Source organism: Thalassophryne amazonica, unplaced genomic scaffold (assembly GCF_902500255.1).
Source record: "Thalassophryne amazonica unplaced genomic scaffold, fThaAma1.1, whole genome shotgun sequence".
NCBI classification, from domain to species: domain Eukaryota; kingdom Metazoa; phylum Chordata; class Actinopteri; order Batrachoidiformes; family Batrachoididae; genus Thalassophryne; species Thalassophryne amazonica.
Genome location: NW_022986246.1, coordinates 335,326 through 353,979, shown reverse-complemented (window position 1 = coordinate 353,979; position 18,654 = coordinate 335,326). Strand labels below are relative to the sequence as shown.

The following is an 18,654-nucleotide window of genomic DNA, read 5'->3' as shown; positions in this document are numbered from 1 at the left end:
AGTTCTGGTCATCAGACTGTGACCGCCGATGTCCACTGAGCAGTTCAAGGCTGAGTGTGAAGAGAGTAGAATAAGAATCAGCACCTCCAAATCTGGAGGTGATCAGGGGAAAGTTATTGTCCCAAGGATTTTAAGTATCTTGGGGTCTTGTTCATGAGTGAGGGTAAGTTGGAGTGTGAGATCGATAGATGGATTGGGGCGGCGTCTGATATTTTATGGACTCATACGAGACTGTTGTGGTGAAGGAGCTGATCCAGAAAGTGAGCCTTCAGTTTCTGATTCTCCCCTTACCCGTGGTCATGAACTTTGAGTAATGAGAGAAATAGACTGAGCCAGAGGGATTAGTCATTACCGACAAAGTGGCAAAGGTTACCATACCTTTTCTGAAAGCCTGGAATCTCAGCTTTTCAATGATACATGATGGCCATCTGACAAGAGTAGCTGTTAGAAGTTATGGCACATAATGTAATCTTTTTTGACATTTTTCCACAAATTTTGTGTTATCTCTCAATTTTCTCAATCTTTATTTTGTGAACAACAAATGAGAAATGGATTCCTAAGTTTTTGTTTGTTGAATGTCCAATTACAAAAATAACTTTGCAGTGAAAGGTCAAGGTCACGACGTTTTTCTTAGGCTGGTAACATTTTTAAGGTTTACTGCAACATGTTATTTTGTACATTTTACATTTGTTTTCCCATAGCAGGGGTGGTGGCCAAGTGGTTAATGCACTTGGTTTCAGTGCAGAAGGTTCTGGGTTCGAATCCCACCCCTGCCACATGTCTCCATGTAATGTGGAGTTGCGTCAGGAAGGGCATCCGCGTAAAACCTGTGCCAATTCAACATGCAGATCCACCTTGGATTTGCTGTGGCGACCCCAAGTGCAAACAAGGGAGCAGCCGAAGGGACTTACTACATTTGTTTTCCCACTCAGGTTTCTGAAACATACTGTGATTATTATATATAATTATTTGTGAAATCCCCACCAGTATATTGCTGTTTGTAGTGACAAACATCTATGTTTATTGGAATGTCTTGTGCTTTGTTGCAAATGTTCAGTTTCTGTACATAGCATACAAAGAAAAGACTCATATGCCCCAACCAGACAAGAGTCAGTCTTGTATAGCATATGGGCAAAGAGTGAGCACAATCAGATAACCTTAAGCCAATCAATATGAACACACAGAAAACCTTAAACCGAAGTTGGACAACTGTGAAGCATTAACAAACATGTCAAGGAGTGGAAACTCACTCAGAGTATCTTAAAAATCTAAAACAGTCTTGGATAAAGTACGAGAACATTATTAAACATGTTAAATATTGAAAATACCTCAATCAGAGCTGTTACAACTTTTCAACAGACTAGATGGTTTAAAGCTTTAATAACCTTGGATAGCATTTCATCATGCTTCATCTTTTCAGTAACAGTTTGGAACTTGCATTTACTGATTACTAAATAACTTGTACATCAACAGTTCAACACTTAAATCTAGTTTCATTACTGGAATGTGGACCAGACTGACAACTAACAATTAAGATAAATCATCAAGATAAGCAAATAATTCAATCAAGGCTATGAAACTAATCAAATTCCTCCTCATCATCAGAGGAATAGGACTGATCCTCATCAGCAGTGTCATCCTTCTGATTTTTGCACTGTCTTGCATGGCATAGGTCAGTGCAGGCCAGGTTGTTGTCAACACACTGACATGATTGAGTGACACAGTCCCTTCTGCATGAACAGGACAGAAACTCAAGTACTGCTTGTGGACCAGTGGGGACACTGAACCAGTCTACAGAGAGGTTCAAGTCACCATCTTGATCAGCTCTAGACCAACCATGCTCAACTGGGGAAGGAACCTCAGGGTTGTTCTCAAGGCATCTCCTCCAGAGAGCACTTTGATAGTTAGCTCTGAGATAGTGCTTCCTGAGAGAATCTGAGCAAGGAGGTAACTGCCAGGATTCTATGCCTTTCTTTGCACAGAAAAGTCCATACCTCATTTCACTGATGTTGGTGATTCTGGACTTGGAGCTGTACAGTTTACATGTAAATTCTTGTAACCCTTCGTACAACTCCAGTGACGAGGTCCAGTCTCTCCCCATCTTCTTGAAGGTCTCACAGAAGGTTTCATTCCTCTGAAGCAATTTTGAGGCTGACACTTTACCACGACCTTCAAATGCACTACCTGTGTATGCATGTATACCAGGCAAAGCCTGACACAACTGTGATCCTAGACCACTAGCAAGCTGAGAGATGCTTATATAACTAGTGAGATTTATTTATTTATTTATTTATTGTCCCTGTCTTCAGGAACAGGTCACACGTGAGTGATTTACTGGTAGCTAGACATACAACCCCTGGCAATAATTATGGAATCACCGGCCTCGGAGGATGTTCATTCAGTTGTTTAATTTTGTAGAAAAAAAGCAGATCACAGACATGACACAAAACTAAAGTCATTTCAAATGGCAACTTTCTGGCTTTAAGAAACACTATAAGAAATCAAGAAAAAAAGATTGTGGCAGTCAGTAACAGTTACTTTTTTAGACCAAGCAGAGGGAAAAAAATATGGACTCACTCAATTCTGAGGAAAAAATTATGGAATCACCCTGTAAATTTTCATCCCCAAAACTAACACCTGCATCAAATCAGATCTGCTTGTTAGTCTGCATCTAAAAAGGAGTGATCACACCTTGGAGAGCTGTTGTACCATGTGGACTGACATGAATCATGGCTCCAACACGAGAGATGTCAATTGAAACAAAGGAGAGGATTATCAAACTCTTAAAAGAGGGTAAATCATCACGCAATGTTGCAAAAGATGTTGGTTGTTCACAGTCAGCTGTGTCTAAACTCTGGACCAAATACAAACAACATGGGAAGGTTGTTAAAGGCAAACATACTGGTAGACCAAGGAAGACATCAAAGCATCAAGACAGAAAACTTAAAGCAATATGTCTCAAAAATGGAAAAGTGTACAACAAAACAAATGAGGAACGAATGGGAGGAAACTGGAGTCAACATCTGTGACCGAACTGTAAGAAACCGCCTAAAGGAAATGGGATTTACATACAGAAAAGCTAAACGAAAGCCATCATTAACACCTAAACAGAAAAAAACAAGGTTACAATGGGCTAAGGAAAAGCAATCGTGGACTGTGGATGACTGGATGAAAGTCATATTCAGTGATGAATCTGGAATCTGCATCGGGCAAGGTGATGATGCTGGAACTTTTGTTTGGTGCCGTTCCAATGAGATTTATAAAGATGACTGCCTGAAGAGAACATGTAAATTTCCACAGTCATTGATGATATGGGGCTGCATGTCAGGTAAAGGCACTGGGGAGATGGCTGTCATTACATCATCAATAAATGCACAAGTTTACGTTGATATTTTGGACACTTTTCTTATCCCATCAATTGAAAGGATGTTTGGGGATGATGAAATCATTTTTCAAGATGATAATGCATCTTGCCATAGAGCAAAAACTGTGAAAACATTCCTTGCAAAAAGACACATAGGGTCAATGTCATGGCCTGCAAATAGTCCGGATCTTAATCCAATTGAAAATCTTTGGTGGAAGTTGAAGGAAATGGTCCATGACAAGGCTCCAACCTGCAAAGCTGATCTGGCAACAGCAATCAGAGAAAGTTGGAGCCAGATTGATGAAGAGTACTGTTTGTCACTCATTAAGTCCATGCCTCAGAGACTGCAAGCTGTTAGAAAAGCCAAAGGTGGTGCAACAAAATACTAGTGATGTGTTGGAGCCAACTGAAAGGAACCAACTGAGGTGGTTTGGGCATCTGGTGAGGATGTCCCCTGTTGGTCTCCCTAAGGAGGTCTTCCAGGCACGCCCAACTGGAAGAACCCTCGGGGAACACCCAGGACACGGATGCTTTATATCTCCCAGCTGGCTTGGCAACATCTCAGGAGCCCCCAGGAAGAGTTACCTTATGGTCACATTAGCCACAAATAATGGCGACCAGCAGTGTCCATTTGTTGTTTGATGGGTAGTCCTGTGGTGCAGACAGCTCGTGGTTACTTGGGGTTAATGTGTTCAATGTTTCATGGTAGAGTTTTTCCACTCTGCCTGACCGTTTAATGGAAACAAAGTTCACTTGATTTCTTTCAGTCTAACGTCTTTCAGAGATGTTTCTGTATTGCTAGTTAGCATGCTAACATCTCTGTAAGACGTCTTGTAGATCACTTGAGAGGTTTTGTCTGCTTCCACTTCAAATGAGGCTAAAATTGGCAACTAACTGGTTGCCACATTGAGGGCATTTAAATGGATTTTAGTGAGGCGACAGTGAACGTTTCCAGTGTTGGAACCAATGATACGTTTTAGATTTTAGTGCGTCATTGTGATGTGCTGTGACCCCAGCAGGAACCTTGCATGCTGTGGTCTTGTTAGACTCGAGCAGTGATGTGAAACAAACCATGTTGGCGGCTCTGATTTCAACCCGTGCTTGTGTTAATCCACCACTCTCTAACCCGGTCTCTGGCAGGCTGGGATTGTGGACTTGTTCCAGGTGAAGGATGAGGAGGAGAACTCCATGCACAACACGGTGGTGATGTTTTCTACCTCTGACCACTTCACCCTCAAACAGGTAACCCCACTGACCTGACTGACGCCTTATGGGTATTTATGTCCACAGCAGCACCCGCTGCGCTCCACATGAGCGCGCACTGCATTTAGTTCTCATCTCCACAGTACCGTGTGTGTGTGTGTGTTAGGACATGTGTGTGGTGTGCGGCAGTTTTGGACGTGGAGCTGAAGGTCGGTTGTTGGCGTGTTCTCAGTGTGGCCAGTGTTACCACCCTTACTGTGTCAACGTGAAGGTCAGACTGAGTTAAATCCCACTCGACTGTCACATTTCTGTCCACCAATCAGTGATCAGTTCCGAGCATTAGCGCACTCTCTCAAACTCTGCACTCTCCAGATCACACGTGTCATCCTCACCAAAGGCTGGCGTTGCCTGGAGTGCACAGTGTGCGAAGCGTGTGGGGAAGCCAGCGACCCGGGTCGTCTGCTGCTGTGTGATGACTGTGACATCAGCTACCACACCTACTGCCTGGACCCGCCCCTCCACACGGTGCCCAAGGGTGCCTGGAAATGCAAGTGGTGAGTACACCTGGTAGTCATCGGTCTGTGGTTTCTATTTTTCAGATGGTGTGCCTCAAGGCTCTCTCTTAGGTCCGTTTATGTCCTGCTGCTGTGAACAGTCCAGCTTTGGGTCAGAACAATGACATTAATTCTTCGTCGACTTAGTCGATCAGTTGGGCAGCCAAAAGGTCATCTATGACGGGACTGAACAGTAACGCTTGCCCGCTCAACACAGGCGAGTCAACGGGGCTGTCGGGCTCCTGCTTCCTGCCCCTCACTTGCCCGACATGGTCAATTTTCAGTCGCATTTATAACAAAATCTGTTGGAAAATCAACATATTTCGGTTTATGTTCCTGCGTCAGCAGGTGTTTTTTTTTTTTTTTTTTCTGTATTAGCATAAACTATGACATTGACCTGTGGGGAACTGCGGGCTCTAGATGTGCTCGTTTGTACTATACACGGAGGACAGCTGACTTTTGGGGAAAATCTGTTTACAGTTTTGCTACATTTTTACCCGAGGCCAACATATGGCCGTCAGGTATTGCGAAGACCTGGTGTCCGTCTGTCTGTCTGTCTGTGTCCAGCATAAATGCAGTTCTGTTACTGCAACAGTCTTCAAATTCACAGGGAACATTCTTGGACCACAGACTTTGGACAAGTTCAAAGATGGCTAACTTTGACGTATTTTGAGAGGTGAAAAACACATTCTGTACCTAATTTTATGGCATGATCTCGCGGACGTTACTCTCTTGTGCTCACTTTCTCTCTGTCTCTCATGAAAGTTCAGTAAGGTATATCTTATATATTATATTCCAATTCTAAGGTAGAACTATGCTAGTATACAAAAATAAAATAATAAATATTTAAAAAGGAAGGGTATAATAGAAGAGTAGAAAAGAGTAGAGGAGAGCCACTTATGGTTCACTTCATGGTCACTCTCTCTTGCTCTTGTGCTAACTCTCTCGCTCAGTCTCTTGCTCTGTCGTTCTCGCTCGCTTGTGCTCACTTTCTCTCTCTCTCTCTCTCTCTCTCCCTCGCTCTCATGCTAACTCTCTGTCTCTGTCTCGCTTTCTCTTGCTCTCTCGTGCTCACTCTTGCTCTCTCATGCTCATTCTCTCTATCTGTCTCTCTTGCTCCCTCATGCTCGCTCTCTCGCTCACGTACTCACTCTCTCATGCTCGCTCTCTCATGCTCGCTCGTGGTCACTCTCTCATGCTCACTCTCTCGCTCTCTCGTACTCAGTCTCTCATGCTCACTCTCTTGCTCTCTCGTACTCACTCTCTCATTCTCGCTCTCTCGTACTCACTCTCTCATGCTCGCTCTCTCATGCTCGCTCATGGTCACTCTCTCGTGCTCGCTCTCTCACTCTCTCGTGCTCTCGTGCTCGCTCTCTCGTGCTCTCTCTCGCTCTCTCGTGCTCGGCCTCGTGCTCGCTCTCTCGCTCTCTTGTGCTTGCTCTCTCTCTCTCGCCCTCTTGTGCTCGCTCTCTGTCTCTCTCGCTCTCTCATGCTCGCTCTCTCATTCTCGCTCTCTCGTGCTCACTCTCTGTCTCTTTCGCTGTCTCGTGCTTGCGCTCTCGTGCTCACTCTCTCGCTCTCTCGTGCTCACTCTCTGTCTCTGTCTCTTTCGCTCTCTCGTACTCACTCTCGCTCTCTCATGCTCACTCTCTCTATCTGTCTCTCTTGCTCTCTCATGCTCATTGGCTCGCTCTCTCGTACTCACTCTCTCGTACTCACTCTCTTGTGCTCACTCTCGTGCTCGCTGTCTCGCTCTCATGCTCACTGTCTCGCTCTCATGCTCACTGTCTCGCTCTTGTGCTCACTCTCTCGCTGTCTCATGCTCACTGTCTCGCTCTCTCGTGCTCGCTCTCTCGTGCTCGTTCTCGTGCTCACTCTCTTGCTGTCTCATGCTCACTGTCTCGCTCTCTCGTGCTCGTTCTCGTGCTCACTCTCTTGCTCTCTCATTCTCACTGTCTCACTCTTGTGCTCACTCTCTCATGCTTCTCTCGCTCTCTCGTGCTCACTCTCTTGTGCTCGTTCTCTTGCTCTCTCTCGCTCTCTCGTGCTCACTCTCTTGTGTTCACTCTGTCTCTCTTGCTCTCTCATGTTTGCTCTCTTGTGCTTGCTCTCTCATGCTCACTCTCTTTGTGCTCACTCTCTCGTGCTCACTCTCTCGCTCTCTCGTGCTCGCTCTCTGTCTCGCTCTCTCGCTCTCTCGTGCTCGTTCTCTCGTGCTCACTCTCTCGCTCTCTTGTGGTCACTCTCTCACTCTCTCGTGTTCGCTCTCTCGTGCTCACTCTCTCGTGCTCGTTCTCTCGCTCTCTGTCTCTCTCGTTCTTGTTCTGTCGCTCTCTTGTGCTCGCTCTGTCTCTCTCGCTCTCATGCTCATTCTCTTGTGCTCACTCTCGTGCTCACTCTCTGTCTCGCTCGCTCTCTCATGCTCGCTCTCTCGTGCTCACTCTCTGTCTCACTCGCTGTCTCGTGTTCACTCTCTCGCTCTCTCGTGTTCTCTCTCGCTCTCTCGTGTTCACTCGTGCTCGTTCTCTCGTGCTCGCTCTCTCGTGATCACTCTCTCTCTCGCTCTCGTGCTCACTCTCTGTCTCTGTCTCTCTCGCTCTCTCGTTTTCACTCTCTCGTGCTCGCTCTCTCGTGCTCGCTCTCTGTCTCTCTCGCTCTCTCGTGCTCGTTCTCTCGTGCTCGCTCTCTTGTGCTCACTCTGTCGTGCTCGCTCTCTGTCTCTCTCGCTCTCTCGTGCTCACTCTCTGTCTCTGTCTCTTCGCTCTCTCGTGCTCGTTCTCTTGCTCTCTCTTGCTCACTCTCTCATGCTTGCTCTCTCATGCTCACTCTCTCTCTCTCTCGCTCACTCTCTCTCTCTCGTGCTCGCTCTCTGTCTCTCTTGCTCTCTCGTGCTCGCTCTCTCGTGCTCATTCTCTGTCTCTGTCTCTTTCGCTCTCTCGTGCTCGCTCTCTCGCTCTCTCTTGCTCACTCTTTCGCTCTCATGCTTGCTCTCTTGTGCTCACTCTCTGTCTCTGTCTCTCTCGCTCACTCTCTGTCTCTCTCGCTCACTCTCTGTCTCTCTCGCTCACTCTCTGTCTCTCTCGTGCTCGCTCTCTGTCTCTCTTGCTCTCTCATGCTCTCTCGTGCTTGCTCTCTCATGCTTGCTCTCTGTCTCATGATCACTCTCTCGCTCTCTCGTGCTCACTCTCTCATGCTCACTCTGTCTGTCTCATGCTCACTTTCTCGCTCTCTCGTGCTCACTCTCTCGCTCTCTCGTGCTTACTCGCTCTCTCGTGCTCACTCTCTGTCTCGCTCGCTCTCTCGTGTTCACTCTCTCGCTCTCTTGTGCTCGTTCTCTCGTCCTCACTCTCTCGTGCTCGCTCTCTGTCTCGCTCGCTCTCTCGTGCTCGCTCTCTTGTGCTCGCTCTCTCGTGGTCACTCTCTCGTGCTCACTCTCTCGTGCTCGCTCTCTTGTGCTCGCTGTCTCTCATGCTCGCTCTCTTGTGCTCACTCTCTGTCTCTCTCGCTCTCTCATGCTCGATCTTTCATGTTCGCTCTCTCGTGGTCACTCTCTCGTGGTCGCTCTCTCGCTCTTTCGTGCTCGCTCTCTCTCTGTCTCTCTCGCTCGCTTGCTCTCTCATGCTCGCTCTCTGTCTCTCTCGCTCTCTCGTGCTCACTCTCTCGTGCTCTCTCGTGTTCGCTCTCTCGGGTTCACTCTCTCGTGCTCGCTCTGTCGTGCTCGCTCTCTCGTGCTCACTCTCTCTCTCTCATGCTCACTCTCTCATGCTCGCTCTCTGTCTCTCTCGCTCTCTTGTGCTCACTCTCTCGTGCTCACTCTCTCGCTCTCTCATGCTCGCTCTCTCGTGCTCACTCTCTGTCTCTGTCTCTTTCGCTCTCTTGTGCTCACTGTCTCGCTCTCTTGCTCTCTCATGCTCGCTCACTCTCTGTCTCTCTCATGCTCGCTCTTTCATACTCGCTCTTTCGTGGTCACTCTCTCGTGGTCGCTCTCTCGTGCTCACTCTCGTGCTCGTTCTCTGTCTCTCTCGCTCTCTTGCTCACTCTCTCGTGCTCGCTCTCTCTCTCTCGCTCTTTCATGCTCCCTCTCTCGCTCTCTCGTGCTCACTCGCTCTCTGTCTCGCTCTCTCTCGTGTTCACGCTCTCGTGCTCACTCTCTCGTGGTCACTCTCTCGTGCTCACTCTCTGTCTCTCTCGCTCTCATGCTCGCTCTCTCGTGCTCACTCTCTCGCTCTCTCATGCTCGCTCTCGTGCTCACTCTCTCTCTGTCTCTTTCGCTCTCTCGCTCTCTAGTGCTCTCTGTCTCTCTCTCTCTCGCTCTCTCGTGCTCACTCTCTCTCTCTCTCATGCTCGCTCTCTCGTGCTCACTCTCTCGCTCTCTCATGCTCGCTCTCTCGTGCTCACTCTGTCTCTCTCTCTCGCTCTCTCGTGCTCACTCTGTCTCTCTCTCTCTCGCGTGCTCACTCTCTCTCTCTCTCTCATGCTCGCTCTCTCGTGCTCACTCTCTCGCTCTCTCGTGCTCACTCTCTGTCTCTGTCTCTTTCGCTCTCTCGTGCTCGCTCTCTCGCTCTCTAGTGCTCACTCTCTCGCTCTCTCTTGCTCACTCTGTCTCTGTCTCTCTTGCTCACTCTCTGTCTCTTTCGTGCTCGCTCTCTGTCTCTCTTGCTCTCTCGTGCTCGCTCTCTCATGCTCACTCTCTCTCTGTCTCGTGCTCACTCTCTCATGCTCACTTTCTCGCTCTCTCGTGTTTGCTCTGTCTCTGTCTCTCGCTCTCTCGTGCTCACTCTCTCATGCTCTGTCTCTGTCTCTCTCGCTCTTTCGTGCTCACTCTCTCGCTCTCTCGTACTCGCTCTCTCGTGCTCTCTGTCTCTCTCGCTCTCTCGTGCTCACTCTGTCTCTCTCGCTCCCTTGCTCTCTTGTGCTCGCTCTCTTGTTCTTGCTCTCTCGTGCTCGCTCTCTTGTGCTCGCTCTGTCTCATGCTCACTCTCACTCTCGTGCTTGCTCTCTCGTGCTTGCTCTCTCGTGCTCGCTCTCTCGTGCTCACTCTCTCATGCTCACTCTCTGTCTCATGCTCCCTCCCTCACTCTCTTGTGCTCACTCTCTCGTGTTCGCTCTCTGTCTCTGTCTCTTTCTCTCATGCGCACTCTCTCGCTCTCTTGTGCTCACTCTCTCGCTCTCTCGTGCTCGCTCTCTCGTGCTCGCTCTCTCGTGCTCGCTCTCTCATGCTCGCTCTCTCATGCTCTGTCTCTGTCTCATGTTCACTCTCTCGTGCTCACTCTCTCGTGCTCGCTCTCTCCTCCTCACTCTCTCATGCTCTGTCTCTGTCTCATGCTCACTCTCTCGTGTTCGCTCTGTGTCTCTCATGTTCACTCTCTCGTGCTCACTCTCTCGTGCTCGCTCTCTCCTGCTTGCTCTCTCATGCTCTCTCTGTCTCATGCTCACTCTCTCGTGCTCACTCTCTTGTGTTCGCTCTCTGTCTGTGTCTCTCTCATGCTCGCTCTCTCGTGCTCACTCTCTGTCTCTCTCTCTCGCTCTCTCGTCCTCACTCTCTCGTGCTCACTCTCTCTCTTTCGCTCTCTCGTGCTCACTCTCTCGCTCACTCTCTGTCTCTCTCGTACTCGCTCTCTGTCTCTTGCTCTCTCATGCTCGCTCTCTCGCTCTTGTGCTTGCTCTCTCATGCTCACTCTCTGTCTCTGTCTCTCTTGCTCACTCTCTGTCTCTCTCGTGCTCGCTCTCTGTCTCTCTTGCTCTCTCGTGCTCGCTCTCTCGTGCTCGCTCTCTCATGCTCACTCTCTGTCTCTGTCTCATGCTCACTCTCTGCCTCTCTTGTGCTCACTCTCTCATGCTCACTCTCTGTCTCTGTCTCATGCTCACTCTCTGCCTCTCTTGTGCTCACTCTCTCATGCTCTCTCTGTCTCGCTCTCTCGTGCTCACTCTCTCATGCTCGCTCTCTGTCTCTGTCTCTCTCGCTCGCGCTCTCTGTCTCTCTCGCTCTCTCGTGCTCGCGCTCTCGCGCTCGCTCTCTGTCTCTCTCGCTCTCTCGTGCTCGCTCTCTCGTGCTCGCTCTCTGTCTCTCTCGCTCTCTCGTGCTCGCTCTCTCGTGCTCACTCTCTGTCTCTGTCTCTCTCGCTCTCTCTTGCTCACTCTTTTGCTCTCTCGTGCTCGCTCTCTCGCTCTCTTGTGCTCGCTCTCTGGTGCTCGCTCTCTCGTGCTCGCTCTGTCTCTGTCTCATGCTCACTCTCTCTTGCTCGCTCTCTCGTGCTTGCTCTCTCGTGCTCGCTCTCTCGTGCTCACTCTCTGTCTCTGTCTCATGCTCCCTCTCTCACTCTCTCGTGCTCACTCTCTCGTGTTCGCTCTCTGTCTCTTTCTCTCATGCGCACTCTCTCGCTCTCTTGTGCTCGCTCTCTCGTGCTCGCTCTCTCATGCTCGCTCTCTCGTGCTTGCTCTCTCCTGCTCGCTCTCTCATGCTCTATCTCTGTCTCATGTTCACTCTCTCGTGCTCGCTCTCTCGTGCTCGCTCTCTCATGCTCTGTCTCTGTCTCGTGCTCACTCTCTCGTGTTCGCTCTCTGTCTCTGTCTCTCTCATGTTCACTCTCTCGTGCTCACTGTCTCCTGCTCGCTCTCTCATGCTCTCTCTGTCTCATGCTCACTCTCTCGTGCTCACTCTCTTGTGTTCACTCTCTGTCTCTGTCTCTCTCATGCTCGCTCTCTCGTGCTCACTCTGTCTCTCTCATGCTCGCTCTCTCGTGCTCACTCTGTCTCTCTCTCTCGCTCTCTCATGCTTGCTCTCTCGTGTTCACTCTCTGTCTCTGTCTCTTTCGCTCTCTCGTGCTCACTCTCTCGCTCTCTCGCTCACTCTCTGTCTCTCTCGTACTCGCTCTCTGTCTCTTGCTCTCTCATGCTCGCTCTCTGTCTCATGCTCGCTCTCTCACTCTCTTGCTCTCTCGTGCTCACTCTCTCGCTCTCTCGTGCTCACTCTCTCATGCTCTCTCTCGCTCTCTCGTGCTCACTCTGTTTCTGTCTCATGCTCCCTCTCTCGTGCTCACTCTCTGTTTCTGTCTCATGCTCCCTCTCTCGCTCTCTCATGCTCACTCTCTGTCTCTGTCTGATGTGATTCAGTGCCAGAGACGTCTGAGGAAAAGCAAAACCTTTGTCTAGTGTCCAAATCTTTGTGTTAATCGTGTGTGTGTTTTGTTTCCTGAAGGTGTGTGTGGTGCGTGCAGTGTGGCTCCACCTCTCCCGGGCTGCACAGTGATTGGCAGAGTAACTACAGCCACTGTGGACCGTGTTCCAGTCTGAGTCGCTGTCCGCTGTGCTGCAGACATTATGCACACGATGACCTCATCCTGCAGTGTCAGCAGTGCGACAGGTACACCACCAACATGGACACACGTCATCTGTGTGTGTTGTATTCCAGACGTTCTGGTGTTGGTTCCAGTGCTGCTGCAGAAATCGTTATTATTTGTCGTTATAAACTTGCTTTGCATTGTGGGACACCGACTAAGTAGAGCTGGGGGAGGAGGATTTGGGCTCCCTGGGGGGGCAGGGCCTGGCCTGGAGACAGGATTAGGAATGAACATGTCAGAGGGGCGGCACAGGTCGGACAGTCTGGAGACTGAGAGGTGAGACTGAGATGGTTTGGACATGTGTAGAAGAGAGACCCAGGGTATATAGGGAGAAGGATGCTGAGGATGGAGCCACCAGGCAGGAGGAGAAGAGGGAGACCAAAGAGGAGGTTTCTGGATGTGCTGAGGGAGGACATGCAGGTGGTTGGTGAGACAGAGGAAGACACAGAGGTGACCTGCTATGGCGCCCCCTAACAGGAACAGCATGTAGGAGAAAAAGAAGTGGTTCATTTTGGATGCTGAAGATGTCACAGTGGTGAGTGTGTTGGAGAGAGACATGGAGGAGGAAGTACATGGGTCCAGTTGGAAGCCTGCTGTGAAGCCCTGGATGGTTCAGGAGAAGAGTAATGCAGTGAACCATCCAGACAGACAGCAAGTCTGTCCCCTCCTCTGGATAGATGAGACAACTGCATGTCCGTCTCTCACCTCCGGGATCCTGAGCGCTTACCAGGCCCAGAGAAACCTGTGACATTGAAACCTGTCTTTGGGTCTTCACTGAATCATCGAGACTCTGTTACAAAAAGGACAGTTTATCTTTATCTCATTTCATGTGAAATTCATCAAACCAGATCTGGGCTTCTCCCCGTCCTGAGGTCAGGCAGGAGCTCGTTCAGGAACGAGACCCCGAACACAGTTTACAGTAAGGTTTTATAGACACCAGCTGACATCATTGGTAAAGACGTGATCCTCCCGTGTGCGTGTGTGCTCATGTGATCAAAAAGTGCCATGTCATGTTTAGGCCATGTGGTTAACGAGGTCAAACTTTACAGACGTAGAAGCAGAACCTTGTTTTTGTGAAACCGCTGCCTGCTGTTTACGTCTTTACACATGATAAGATAATGAAAGACACTTACTGTGCAGTTATCAAGAACATACTGATCCAGTCATCGCTCTTAACCTCACATTTGATTTAACCTTTATTTAACCAGGTAAGTTATGAAGAAAAAAAATTCATATTTACAATAATGAGCTGGTGGATTGGGAGAAACATGGAGGTAAATCACAAAAGTGGATCAAACACACTTTTTACAGTATATACAACAGAACAGGCTGACAGCTGTAGAATTAATGGGAAACAGTAACATTTTCAGTCATATACACAGAAAAAAACAACAGTGTATTAACATGAGTTTAGAGAGTCTGAAATCAATAATAATATCTAACATATGTATGTCTTAACAATGAGACAACTGCATGTCCATCTCCAGCCTCCAGGATCCTGAGCGCTTACTAGGCTCAGAGAAACCCGTCACATTGAGCATCTAATCCAGAAGGTTCCATGTTGATCTTCTAGTGTCCACAACAAATACATTGTCCTCTTGGTTGCAGTCATTGAGGTAAGTCCGTCCGTCCAGGATTGTTCTGACTGATGTGACCGTGTTCAGGTGGGTCCACGCCGTGTGTCATGGTCTAACAACTGAAGACGAGGTGGAGCTGGCTGCTGACCGCGGCTTTGAGTGCTCACTGTGCAGAGTGCGCTGCCACACAACATACGGTATGCCGGCCATCACAATAAAAGCCTGTCACCTCATGTCTGTAAAATCATGAAATCCTCAGCTTATTTTTTTTTGTCTTTTTCCAGTGCGATCTGACAGCTGTGCTTCTCCATACGTGGCCATCCGCAGGATCCGAGAGCCAGGTCTGAAGACAAGAGTCCCCCTGTTTTAACTTAATATTTTGTGTTGGGTCTGATAACTGTTTGGGTTTAATTGACTGGAACAACATGCCAAAGAAACCATCAGAGCAGTTTTTGTCTTTCCAGGCAGCACACGTCTCAACACTTCGAGTCCACAGAATGTGTCTGTAAACCTCTGCAAAGGCAAAATAAAAATCTACAAAGGAAAAGTAGTAAACGTGGGCATGTCCTTGACTTTCTGTCTCTGGGGTCCTCAACACTGAGACACCCGTGTCCCGGATCATGTCCACAGAAACACACCATATGGACAAAATGTCCCTCACACTGTCAGTGATCCTCCTCATCTGAGTCTCACAAAGTAACTGTTGACTGGACACAAAGTCATTCTAGCGGGTTTATTTTTAGTATTTGCATGTATGGTTTTCACTTTTATTTATTTTTAGTATTATAGGATATTTGTTTTTTTTTTTGTTGTATTACAGGATATTTTGTAGCTGTGATGTTTCAGGCTGATGTGTGGTTTTCATTTTTATTTATTTTTAGTATTGTAGGATAAGTATTTGTTTTTTGTAGTTTTACAGGATATTTTGTAGCTGTGATGTTTCAGGCTGATGTGTGGTTTTCATTTTTATTTATTTTTAGTATTGTAAGATAAGTATTTGTTTGTTTTTTGTAGTTTTACAGGATATTTTGTAGCTGTGATGTTTCAGGCTGATTTGTGGTTTTCACTTTTATTTATTTTTAGTATTATAGGATAAGTATTTGTTTTTTTTTTTTGTAGTATTACAGGATATTTTGTAGCTGTGATGTTTCAGGCTGATGTGTGGTTTTCATTTTTATTTATTTTTAGTATTGTAAGATAAGTATTTGTTTGTTTTTTGTAGTTTTACAGGATATTTTGTAGCTGTGATGTTTCAGGCTGATTTGTGGTTTTCATTTTTATTTATTTTTAGTATTATAGGATAAGTATTTGTTTGTTTGTTTTTTTGTTGTTGTATTACAGGATATTTTGTAGCTGTGATGTTTCAGGCTGATGTGTGGTTTTCATTTTTATTTATTTTTAGTATTGTAAGATAAGTATTTGTTTGTTTTTTGTAGTTTTACAGGATATTTTGTAGCTGTGATGTTTCAGGCTGATTTGTGGTTTTCATTTTTATTTATTTTTAGTGTTATAGGATAAGTATTTGTTTGTTTGTTTTTTTGTTGTATTACAGGATATTTTGTAGCTGTGATGTTTCAGGCTGATTTGTGGTTTTCATTTTTATTTATTTTTAGTGTTATAGGATAAGTATTTGTTTTTTTTTTGTTGTTGTATTACAAGATATTTTGTAGCTGTGATGTTTCAGGCTGATTTGTGGTTTTCACTTTTATTTATTTTTAGTATTATAGGATAAGTATTTGTTTGTTTTTTGTTGTATTACAGGATATTTTGTAGCTGTGATGTTTCAGGCTGATGTGTGGTTTTCATTTTTACTTATTTTTAGTATTGTAGGATAAGTATTTGTTTTTTTGTAGTTTTACAGGATATTTTGTAGCTGTGATGTTTCAGGCTGATGTGTGGTTTTCATTTTTATTTATTTTTAGTATTGTAAGATAAGTATTTGTTTTTTTTGTTGTATTACAGGATATTTTGTAGCTGTGATGTTTCAGGCTGATTTGTGGTTTTCATTTTTATTTATTTTTAGTGTTATAGGATAAGTATTTTTTTGTTGTATTACAGGATATTTTGTAGCTGTGATGTTTCAGGCTGATTTGTGGTTTTCATTTTTATTTGTTTTTAGTATTATAGGATAAGTGTTTGTTTGTTTTTTGTTGTATTACAGGATATTTTGTAGCTGTGATGTTTCAGGCTGATTTGTGGTTTTCATTTTTATTTATGTTTAGTGTTATAGGATAAGTATTTGTTTGTTTTTTTGTTGTATTACAGGATATTTTGTAGCTGTGATGTTTCAGGCTGATTTGTGGTTTTCATTTTTATTTATTTTTAGTGTTATAGGATAAGTATTTGTTTGTTTGTTGTATTACAGGATATTTTGTAGCTGTGATGTTTCAGGCTAATGTGTGGTTTTCATTTTTATTTATTTTTAGTATTGTAGGATAAGTATTTGTTTTTTTGTAGTTTTACAGGATATTTTGTAGCTGTGATGTTTCAGGCTGATGTGTGGTTTTCATTTTTATTTATTTTTAGTATTGTAAGATAAGTATTTGTTTGTTTTTTGTAGTTTTACAGGATCTTTTGTAGCTGTGATGTTTCAGGCTGATTTGTGGTTTTCACTTTTATTTATTTTTAGTATTATAGGATAAGTATTTGTTTTTTTTTTTGTTGTTGTATTACAGGATATTTTGTAGCTGTGATGTTTCAGGCTGATTTGTGGTTTTCATTTTTATTTATTCTTAGTGTTATAGGATAAGTATTTGTTTGTTTTTTGTTGTATTACAGGATATTTTATAGCTGTGATGTTTCAGGCTGATTTGTGGTTTTCATTTTTATTTATTTTTAGTGTTATAGGATAAGTATTTGTTTGTTTTTTTTATTTTGTTGTATTACAGGATATTTTGTAGCTGTGATGTTTCAGGCTGATTTGTGGTTTTCACTTTTATTTATTTTTAGTATTATAGGATAAGTGTTTGTTTGTTTTTTTGTTGTATTACAGGATATTTTGTAGCTGTGATGTTTCAGGCTGATTTGTGGTTTTCATTTTTATTTATGTTTAGTGTTATAGGATAAGTATTTGTTTGTTTTTTTGTTGTATTACAGGATATTTTGTAGCTGTGATGTTTCAGGCTGATTTGTGGTTTTCATTTTTATTTATTTTTAGTGTTATAGGATAAGTATTTGTTTGTTTGTTTGTTTTTTGTTGTATTACAGGATATTTTGTAGCTGTGATGTTTCAGGCTGATTTGTGGTTTTCATTTTTATTTATTTTTAGTGTTATAGGATAAGTATTTGTTTGTTTGTTTTTTGTTGTATTACAGGATATTTTGTAGCTGTGATGTTTCAGGCTCATTTGTGGTTTTCATTTTTATTTATTTTTAGTATTATAGGATAAGTATTTGTTTGTTTTTTTGTTGTTGTTGTATTAGATGATATTTTGTAGCTGTGATGTTTCAGGCTGATTTGTGGTTTTCATTTTTATTTATTTTTAGTGTTATAGGATAAGTATTTGTTTGTTTTTTTGTTGTATTACAGGATATTTTGTAGCTGTGATGTTTCAGGCTGATTTGTGGTTTTCATTTTTATTAATTTTTAGTGTTATAGGATAAGTATTTGTTTGTTTGTTTTTTGTAGTTTTACAGGATATTTTGTAGCTGTGATGTTTCAGGCTGATTTGTGGTTTTCATTTTTATTTATTTTTAGTATTGTAGGATAAGTATTTGTTTGTATTACAGGATATTTTGTAGCTGTGATGTTTCAGGCTGATGTGTGGTTTTCACATTCATTTATTTTTAGTATTTTAGGATAAGTATTTGTTTGTTTGTTTTTTGTAGTATTGCAGGATATTTTGTAGCTGTGATGTTTCAGGCTGCTGTGTGGTTTTCATTTTTATTTATTTTTAGTATTGTAAGATAAGTATTTGTTTGTTTTTTGTAGTTTTACAGGATATTTTGTAGCTGTGATGTTTCAGGCTGATTTGTGGTTTTCATTTTTATTTATTTTTAGTATTATAGGATAAGTATTTGTTTTTTTTTTGTTGTTGTATTACAGGATATTTTGTAGCTGTGATGTTTCAGGCTGATGTGTGGTTTTCATTTTTATTTATTTTTAGTATTGTAAGATAAGTATTTGTTTGTTTTTTTGTAGTTTTACAGGATATTTTGTAGCTGTGATGTTTCAGGCTGATTTGTGGTTTTCATTTTTATTTATTTTTAGTGTTATAGGATAAGTATTTGTTTGTTTGTTTGTTGTATTACAGGATATTTTGTAGCTGTGATGTTTCAGGCTGATTTGTGGTTTTCATTTTTATTTATTTTTAGTGTTATAGGATAAGTATTTGTTTGTTTGTTTGTTTTTTGTTGTATTACAGGATATTTTGTAGCTGTGATGTTTCAGGCTGATTTGTGGTTTTCATTTTTATTTATTTTTAGTATTATAGGATAAGTGTTTGGGTTTTTTTTGTTGTATTACAGGATATTTTGTAGCTGTGATGTTTCAGGCTGATTTGTGGTTTTCATTTTTATTTATTTTTAGTATTATAGGATAAGTATTTGTTTGTTTGTTTTTTTTGTTGTATTAGATGATATTTTGTAGCTGTGATGTTTCAGGCTGATTTGTGGTTT

At 44.0% G+C, this 18,654-nt stretch overlaps 1 protein-coding gene across 1 annotated transcript in view; it reads left to right on the top strand.

The window, feature by feature from the left end:
- Nucleotides 1-18,654, top strand: part of LOC117505783 — a 283,549-nt gene that overhangs the window by 118,982 nt on the left and 145,913 nt on the right. Inside the window, 6 exon segments of the mRNA XM_034165323.1 lie at nucleotides 4,505-4,606; nucleotides 4,734-4,838; nucleotides 4,940-5,121; nucleotides 12,320-12,484; nucleotides 14,126-14,235; nucleotides 14,323-14,379. Of these exon segments, the coding sequence (XP_034021214.1) occupies nucleotides 4,505-4,606; nucleotides 4,734-4,838; nucleotides 4,940-5,121; nucleotides 12,320-12,484; nucleotides 14,126-14,235; nucleotides 14,323-14,379 (721 nt within the window).